We start from the raw sequence: 10,041 nt of genomic DNA on the forward strand, positions 1-10,041 counted from the left end.
TGATTATATTTAAGCATGTTCCTTTTTTAATTTTTGTCATATAATTATTTGCCCGAACTCAATTAAGATGAGTTTGTTACTTTTTTTTGTTTTTTTGCAGTATGTCGAGAAAAAAAAGGAAGTGGTCGGAGGATTACGTAAGGTACGGGTTCACGTGTTTGACGGAATGGGACGGAAGTCAGCGTCCTCAATGCATGCTTTGCAATGTCAAGTTGATCAACTCCAGCCGAGCACCAGCAAAACTACGGGAACACTTCAAAAAAACTGCATGGCGAGGGGCAGTACAAAGACGCAACGCTGGATGAATTCAAATTGAAGAGAGTCTGATTCGAAGCAAGTGCTACCTTGCCCACTCTCGGCTTCGTTCCAATTGACAAACCGATCCTCACCGCGTCGTATGAAGTTGCGTACCTGATCGCAAAGCAGGGCAAACCGCACACCGTTGGCGAGACACATCAAATCGGCCGCGTTGAAGATGGCCAACATCATGCTGGGAAAAGCTGCTGAAAACAAGTTGTCTCTCGTTCCACTCTCAAATGACACCATCAGATGCAGAATCGACGACATGAGCGACGACATCCTTACCCAGGTAGTTGCAGATTTAGTCGCTAGCCCGACGAAATTCAGCCTTCAACTCGACGAGACCACCGACGTTTCGAATTTGAGCCAGCTCATCTTATTTGTGCGTTATGTCAAAGGAGACGAGATCAAGGAAGACTTTCTGTTCTGCAATCCTCTCACAACAACGACAAAGGCAGGTGGCGTGAAGAAGCTTGTGGACGACTTCTTCAGAAGCAATGACCTCTCGTGGAACATGGTGTCTGCAGTTTGCTCGGACGGAGCTCCAGCCATGCTGGGATGCAACTCAGGTTTTGGAGCGCTGGTGAAGGCCGATGCACCACACATCATCGTCACGCACTGCGTCCTGCACAGACACGCGCTGGCATCAAAAACCCTGCCTCCAAAACTGGCCAATGTTCTGAAAATCGTCGTTGAAACTGTGAATTACGTGCGAAGCCGTGCTTTGAATCATCGCATCTTCAAAGAGCTGTGCAATGAAATCGGCTCTGAATTCGAAGTCCTTCTCTACCTCTCTAGCATTCAATGGTTATCACGAGGGAAGGTAGTGAGCCGTGTTTTTGCCTTGCGTGTAGAATTATCCCTGTTTTTGCGAGAACACCAGCATTGCCATGCAACGCACTTCCAAGAGTCAAAGTTCATCCTCACCTTGGCGTACTTGGCTGACATCTTCGACGCACTCAATCATCTCAATTGCCAGATGCAGGGCGGTGTCGTCAATGTCATCGAATCTGAAGAAAAGCTGAGCGCTTTCCGAAAGAAGTTACCATTGTGGAGGCGGCGAACAGAGAATGACAACTTCGCGAACTTTTCGCTACTGGACGAGTGCGTGAGCGGGATCGAAGATGAGTCTGAAGTTGGAGGCACTGCTGTACCGGGGGAGCTGAAGCAAGCGATTGCCACACACTTGGATGAGCTGGGAAAGTCATTCAACGGATACTTCCCCGACCAAGAGCAATACCCAGCATGGGTGCGGCAGCCGTTTACTTTCGACGTTGCAACGGCAGATGTCAACGACCAATACCTCGACGACCTCATCGAACTTCAGCAGAGCCAGACTCAACAACAACTCTTCGGCACAACAGCGCTCTCAACGTTTTGGTGCCGCCAAATGGAAGTGTATCCTCACATCGCTAAAATTGCTCTTGAGATCCTCACGCCATTCGTTACAACGTATCTCTGCCAGAATGCGTTTTCGAAACTGGTGGACATTAAAACAAAGAAAAGGAGCAGGCTTGCATGCGAAAATGATTTGAGGGTGGCCCTTGCCAAAACAAAACCACGCATTTCCCAGATCGCCTCCCGAAAAGAAGAACAGAAAACGCATTAAGATGCAATTCTTCTTGATTTTTTTGTCAAATTTGAGGGGTTCCGCGAGTGTTCGGTGGGTTTCGTTCGGGTTCGGCACCTTTAAAAAGGTTAAGAACCACTGCTTTAACTGATATGTCTGGTATTGAAACTTTTTTCCATTTCCTGTGGTGAATGTTTTTGTTCCGAGGAATGCTTTGGGTCTTGGGTTTCAAATGATAGACTCAAGCAAAAAGACCCTTTTTGCCACAGATATAGCAGTCCACATTTCTAGCTGAACAATCGCTATGGCGTGATTATGAGCTGTCCTCCCACAGCAATCGCATTTTACTACGGATTCCCCATCAGAAGATGAACCACAGGGGTCTGGTAGCCACACAAACTCGCCATCTTGTTTACCACTACTTCCCGCACCACTACGACATGTTTGCCAAGTTCCAATGTGTTTTTTTCCCACCAATTATATTGTAGACGATATGTGTGAGGCCTTGTCGAAATCCAATGATGCTTCCTTCAGCATTCTGTGTTGGATGCGGTCGTTTGCAATTCCACAGGCTAAGTGACCACTAAGCATTTCCTCGAGATTACCTCCATATTCACACCGTTTAGTCAATTTATGTCCGGCTGCTACGTAATCCAATATGGACTCACTCACTACATAATCCAATATGGCCTATATGGACTCCTGACTGGTTATTCAGCATGCGATGCTGCACGATGACTTCAGATTTCGGTGTTGTTCAACGACGGAAATCAGCTCCGACAACGGGCATCCTCCAGCTTCCTCGGCATAAGCTTGTAAGTCGGAACACCGCAAAAACTCAGCAGTGTCAATTGTTGCTTATCCACACCTGTAATGTCGTTAGCTGCAGAATAGTGCTGAATCCACTCTAAATAAAGCAACCACTCTTCCTCTTAGGATTGAAACTCTCCAATTGTCCCAAATGTGGCCATGATTTCTGGAAAGAAAGAAAAGTCAGTCTCCAAGGCAAAATGATTTCCCCCTCATCAGCAGATGCTTAGTTCCACCAGACCAGATTAGTACCAACATATTACAAAAGACAGGAAGACTCACACATACACCAGAAATGCCGCCATTACCAAAATGGCTTTATTACAGACATACGCAGACCGATCACGACAAAAATATTATTGAGGCATTGGCAGAAGCAGCACAGCAATACATTCTTTGCACACATTTGAATGGGCCATTTTTCCCCTTCTGTGGCATCCCTACAAATGGAGTACTACCTTGCTCCATGATATGTAAGACCTCCTTTCTATGCCTAAAAGCCAAGGCCTCTTAACCCATTATGACTTTAGTGTAGACCAACAAGTGGAAATCAGGGTGCAGTAGATGCTTATATGTCAATTGGGTCTTTTCCCATAAGTTGGTTTCTGCACATTCATGAAACAAAGACACCAGCTTATTAGAGACTAGCCGAAAGCACCCGGCGTTGCCCGGGTTCTTTTTGAATGAATTTACTGCTATAATTCAGCTTTTACTCGCGGCCTTAGAAGATTGACTACTCTAATTCAGCTCAGCTTTTAATTGCGAAATGGGCCCAGCCTGGCCGAAGCGGCCTCCACCGGCCTCGCCACCTAGCTTATAGCCTTCCGGGGGCCCGTCCCGACATTTTTACTTCTTTTTGAATGAATTTACTACTATAATTCAGCTTTCACTCGTGGCCGTAGAAGATTGACTCCTATAATTAAGATCAGCTTTAAATTGCGAAATGGGCCTAGCCCGGCCGAGGCGGCCTCGACCGGCCTCGCCATCTCGCCGATAACCTTCCCGGGGCCCGTCCCGACATTTTTTATTTCAGAGGTTTCCTCCTATCTTTCACCGTTCAGGAGATTAGTGCGTGCAGACAAACAAACAAACAAACAAAAACTTTCTTTTATATACAGTACATTCAGAAAGTATTCAGACCCCTTCACTTTTTTCACATTTTGTTATGTTGCAGCAGCAACAACAACAACAACAACAACAACATGCATTTTAAGGCCATTTTCCCTGCTAGAGCGGGGGTTAGCCTTGCGGTCCCCATGACAATCTTCTCCATTTTGCCATATTTTCTGCATCTCTCCTTGTTAACCCCCTTGCCCGCATTTCTTCTTCCACCATCTTTAGCCAAGTCTTTCTCGGTCTTCCCCGTCCTCTACTTCCTTCTACATTAATTTCCATCACTCTTCTCAGCCAGTCACTTTCATTCTTCCTCAACACATGACCAAACCATCTCAACCTGTTCCTCTTCACAGCATCCATCACAGGCTCTATTCCCATCATCTTTCGCAATTCATCATTTGTCTTCCTCTCTCTCAACGAGACTCCGCACATCCACCGAACCATTCGCATTTCCACCCTTTCCAGCCTTCGTTGCTGCTCTACATTCATGACCCATGTCTCGCTCCCATAAATCATAACACTTCTCACACATGCAGCATACACCTTTCCATTCAGCTTCAACGACACTCCCCTCCTCATCAGCACGCTTCATCATTCACTTTTTTCACATTTTGTTATGTTGCAGCCTTATGTTGAAATCGTTTAAATTCATTTTTTCCCTCATCAATCTACACTCAATACCCCATAATGACAAAGAGAAAACAGGATTTTAGAAAGTTTTGCAAATTTATTAAAAAGAAAAAACTGAAATATCACATTGACATAAGTATTCATACCCTTTGCCTATGGCACTTGAAATTTAGCTCAGGTGCCTCCCATTTCTCTTGGTCATCTTTGAGATGTTTCTACACCTTGAATGGAGTCCACCTGTGGTAAATTCAATAGATTGGATATGATTTCGAAAGGCACACACCTGTCTATATAAGGTCTCACAGCTGACAATGTATATCAGAGCAAAAACCAAGCCATGAGGTCGAAGGAACTGCCTGCAGAGCTCAGAGACAGGATTGTGTCGAGGCCCAGATCTGGGGAAGCCTACAAAAAAAATCGCTGCTGCTTTGAAGGTTCCCAAGAGCACAGTGGCCTCCATAATTCTTAAATGGAAGAAGTTTAGAACAACCAGGACTCTTCCTAGAGCTGGCGGCCCGGCCAAACTGAGAAATCGGGGGAGAAGGGCCTTGGTAATAGAGGTGACCAAGAACCCGATGGTCACTCTGGCTGAGCTCCAGAGATCCTGTGTGGACATGGGAGAAACTTCCAGAAGGACAACTATCACTGCAACACTCCACTGATCTGGGCTTTATGGCAGAGTGGCCAGACGGAAGCCTCTCCTCAGTGAAAGACACGTGAAAGCCCGCTTGGAGTTTGCAAAAAAGCACCTGAAGGACTCTCAGACTGTGAGAAATATGATTCTGTGGTCTGATGAAACCAAGATTGAACTGTTTGGCTTCCATCTAGCCACTCTGCCATATAGCCCAGATCGGTGGAGTGTTGCAGTGATGGTTGTCCTTCTGGAGGTTTCTCCCATTTCCACACAGGGTCTCTGGAGCTCAGCCAGTGACCATCGGGTTCTTGGTCACCTCTCTTACCAAGGCCCTTCTCCCCCAATTGCTCAGTTTGGCCGGGCGGCCAGCTCGAGGAAGAGTCCTGTTTGTTGCAAACTTCTTCCATTTAAGAATTATGGAGGCCACTGTGCTCTTGGGAACCTTCAATGCAGCAGAATTTTTTTTGTAGGCTTCCCCAGATCTGTGCCTCGACACAATCCTGTCTCTGAGGCAGTTCCTTCGACCTCATGGCTTGGTTTTTGCTCTGATATGCATCGTCAGCTGTGAGACCTTATATAAACAGGTGTGTGCCTTTCCAAATCATGTCCAATCAATTGAATTTACCACAGGTGGACTCCAATCAAGGTGTGGAAACATCTCAAAGATGATTAAGAGAAATGGGAGACACCTGAGCTAAATTTCAAGTGTCATAACAAAGTGTCTGAATACTTATGTAAATGTGATATTTAAGTTTTTTCTTTTTAATAAATTTGCAAAACTTTCTAAAATCCTGTTTTCTCTTTGTCATTATGGGGTATTGAGTGTAGATTGATGAGGGAAAAAATGAATTTAAATGATTTCAGCATAAGGCTGCAACATAACAAAATGTGAAAGAAGTGAAGGGGTCTTAATACTTTCTGAATGCACTGTATGTGGAAGATAAAGCAGGACAATTTTGATCCTTTCTCAAACAAGTTATTATGTTACTTTTTCCCACCCTTATTTATTTGTTTATTCTGTCTGAAGCTGGAAATGAATGTACAAGGAGGTAGAGGACGGAGAAGCCTGCGAAAGACTTGGCTAAAGGTGGTGGAAGAAGAAATGCGGGCAAGGGGGTTAACAAGGGGAGATGTAGAAAATAGGGCAAAATGGAGAAGATTGTAATGGGGCCCGCAAGGCTAAACCCCCGTTAGCCCGCAAGGCTAACTCCCGCTCTAGCAGGGAAAATGGCCTTAAAATGCCTGTTGTTTGTTTTGTTGTCTGATGCTCATCGAGAAGCTTGTGCATACATCACATGAATCACCAGATTATTGTTATTATTATTTTTAATATTGAAGGCTCCAGTCACGGACTATATAGTCCTCATTGGGTCTCGGCCTTAAATAAAAGAGAAGGAAAGTGTATGAAGAAAAGTGTTTGATGTTTGTTTGCAAGAAAAAGAGATTAAAGTTTGAGTGAGACAGAAAGCAAGACCAGCAATCCTGACATGGAGTGTGTAAGATGGTTCCGGGCACCACTTTAACGCTCCTAGGTCTGAACGGTAGTGCTGCCCTGAGCGGTTGCTGTCTACAACCTACTACCTAAAAAAACCAGTCCAATCGGATGGGTGTTTTTTTCGGAGACACCATCTCCTTACTGGATGGCTGTTAGGTCATGGAGAGAGCTCATCTGCCCTTTAACAGGAATTGTTTTTCGTCCTGCAGGGTGTCACAGTCACCCTCCCCACTGGCAAGCCAGTGAGGATAGTCGGTTTAGTCGCCGAATACCTGACCATGCGGCAGGTAGCATTGGGTTGCACGTTTCCAGTAGCAGTTAAGAAAGAGACTGACCTGACTAAATTTGAACTGTCTAAATCTCCTGATTTGGAGACAACGGACATTTAAAAAAAAATCGGATTATTGTCCCTCGTCGTAACAATCTCTCTATGATGGCTGCTTCTTGAATCTCGCACAGTGTTTTTATTGAGGTCTTTCACCCACCCTTGGCTTGCGTTTCCACTGCAGAGCTATGGACAGCACCGGAACACCTGCACAATGACGGTGCATCTCAGAAAGGGGATGTGTACTCCTTTGGCATAATATTACAGGAGCTGCTGTACCGCAGAGGAGTATTTTTCATCCGAGATGGGTCATTCAGCCATGACGGTGGGTACATACCTTGGAGGTGGAGTATGTACAATAGACTGCTGTCTTTGTTATTTATTTATTTTTACCCCATGCAAAGTCCTCCGTCTCAGCACCTTACACCACACCCAATTACCTGCGATGTGGATTTGATGAACCCTCACCCCCATGTGCCTGCAAACAAGATAATTTTGAATCCAATCTATTGAGCATGAAAACTGAGACCCCCAACTGTCTCTAATAACCCCACATCCAGCCTCCAACTGAGAGATTTCTTTGTTTTATTCATTGAGCAGGTGGTTCGAATTTGAATTGGAGATGGGGAATTGTTTTCTTAACGGATTTTGGGTTTTTTGGTTCTGACAAACAGCCAAGATTCCTCAATTGGTGATGTGCCTGCTGACTAAGGTGAAAGTCCTGATTTTGATCTCGAAGCAGGTTTGTTTTTAACCATGTATTGCTACCCTCGTGTTGACATCAATTAAAATGAAGATCACTGTTTTTTGGTGACAAATTATGTCATTTGGCGCATCTATTGTTAAGGAAAGAATGTGAGACTTACTTTATATCCTGAAAACTTGCCATCAGAGCAATCGTGTAACGACTCCTGCTATAAGATTTTCAGATGAGTCCTTTACTACACTCACACCATGATGGATCCCAACTTACCTTTTGTCTGTTTTCAGATTTGGTCACTGGTGGTATCATTATTTAATATTCGGTCCATATACGTATTGGTAACGGTTTGGCTTAGCGGTTAGGGTGCTGGCTTGGGATCCTAGGATCCTGGGTTCGAATCCCGGTCTGATCGCTAATTTAACACCAGGGGTGTTGACTCAGCCTGTCATCCTTCCGAGGTCGGCAAATTGAGTACCAGCTTGCTGGGATGAATGATCCCGGTGTGTACCCCGGTTTAGAATAGGTACACCGTATCCCTGCGCATCGTAAGAGGCGACTAAGGGTTGGCGTCAGGAAGGGCATCCGGCCATAAAAAAAAACATTGCCTCAAACAGGGAACCATGATTGTCATGGGGCCCGCAAGGCTAACCCCTGCTCCAGCGGGGAAAATGGCCTTAAAATGATCATTTGGTAACGTATGGGTGACGTCATCTGTTCTTTCACGGCCACAATTATTCCACCATTCACATTAGGGTAGGCCAGGGAATTTTATTTGCCCAATTCTTTCATAAACCTGATGCCTGATGTTCGACTAAGGAGGTTAGAGCAAGAATTTGTAATTTGGACAGGGTGCAGTAGGTGGGCTACTCTTCGCAAGGGACACTGGGATATTTGATTATTATCGTATGGCACATCAATTTCATAGTTTTAACTCAACAGGTGCTCCTAAAGTGCTGGGCCATTTTCTCCACGCGGTTTTTGACATTCTGATACAACACAAGTAATGTGGAACAAATGTTTGTTTTGTCTGGTGGAACGTCTTGCTCCAGGGTATTTTTGAGGTCAGAAGTACAATTTGAAAGCCACATCTATTAGGTGTGCTGCTCAAACTTTGCCAGCCATTTCCAGTGTTCCCACCGACCTTTGCATGGAAATATTGCTGTGTTTGTATCCAGATGGCCACCGTGGACTTGCAATGACCCCAATGTCTGTCGTGTTTGTGACCGTTTGCTTTGTGGCCGATAGAACAATGGCATAAAATAATTTTAAAGTTTGGCATGATTTACACATTTTGTTTGGAGATTCTCAATTTCATTCTGATCTATGTTAATCTGAAACTTCTGGAGGAACTTGTACACTGATCGCAGGTGGCACAGACTTTTGGACATACCTGTGTGCTTTTACATTCACTATAAAGACACTTGCAGATGCTGTGGACAAACCAACTAATTTCTGGGATTTGAGCATGTCTCGTGAGATTGAACCAAACCATAGATCTCTTTCAAAAAATTGTATTGACGTTATGAGCATGGTCTAATTGTTTTGTGTTTAATAGCTGTGACTTTCAGGTTCCTATCTCCAATACTGTTGATTTATCCACTGTGTCAAAGTTTGTCCTGGGATATGTATATATATATATATATATAAATATAAGCGTATTCACGAATGGAGACGATGTCAATAAAAGGGCCTCTGGTCATTAACTTGTATCAGCTGAAGACAATTTTCCTTCTATTTTGGCTTTAACTTGACACAATTCGTGCAAAGATGCCTAATTTCCCTCTTCGTGCCGAAGCCATGATGGCAGGATTGTGATGCTTCACTGCTGGTGGTGAGGGCCTGATAAGCTTTGGAAACTCTACGAGTTCAGAATCACAATAGTTATCTGTCTGAGTTCGCTCGCTGAGTGATGAATGCGTTAAGGACACATTGCGATCTGCATTTCGATCTCCTAGGTTGAGGGCTGGCAGTTTGTCTCATCCTGGAGAAATGAACGGAGGCTGTGCCTCTGCGTCGGAACCTTTTGGGATTACACAGGATTCTGTTAACCTCTACAAGGTATGAGAGGCAGGGTCTTCTGTCACCATTTCCATCATTATAGTGTTGTTGGATTCACAATGAAGAACAACCACAGCAACAACAATACTGACGAGTCTCATTGGATAAGGTTGTCGAAAAGCTGCAGAAAATGATATTTGCATAACTTTTTCAGCCTTGATATGACTTGGCTCAAAAATAATGAGCGCTTGAGCATCAAATCTGTCTTCCGCACATCCAGGACCAAATTGAGTGAAGTGTTCTAAAATGATCTTTCAAGGTCAATACAATTTCAGTATTAATGGCAGTTCTGAACCAAGTGTTTGAAGCTGGAATGGATCCTTGTCATGGGGAATTAGAAGGAAACCTGAAATTCGAATGCCTTTTTTCTCCTCGACAATAGCGAGCCACACTGAAGAGC

General features: G+C 44.5%; 1 protein-coding gene across 2 annotated transcripts in view; it reads left to right on the forward strand.

Moving 5' to 3' along the window:
* The window catches only part of LOC137426970 (guanylyl cyclase C), a 445,743-nt gene that overhangs the window by 348,078 nt on the left and 87,624 nt on the right, over positions 1 to 10,041 (forward strand). For both annotated transcript variants that reach the window (XR_013623586.1, XM_078778805.1), the window contains exon 20: positions 7,065 to 7,205. Coding sequence is in view for 1 of the 2 variants with exons in the window: in XM_078778805.1 (XP_078634931.1) it covers positions 7,065 to 7,205 (141 nt within the window). In the remaining variant the exon portion in view is untranslated. The remainder of the gene's footprint in view (positions 1 to 7,064; positions 7,206 to 10,041) is intronic.

This window comes from Myxine glutinosa, chromosome 5 (genome assembly GCF_964187855.1).
Source record: "Myxine glutinosa chromosome 5, kmMyxGlut1.1, whole genome shotgun sequence".
NCBI classification, from domain to species: domain Eukaryota; kingdom Metazoa; phylum Chordata; class Myxini; order Myxiniformes; family Myxinidae; genus Myxine; species Myxine glutinosa.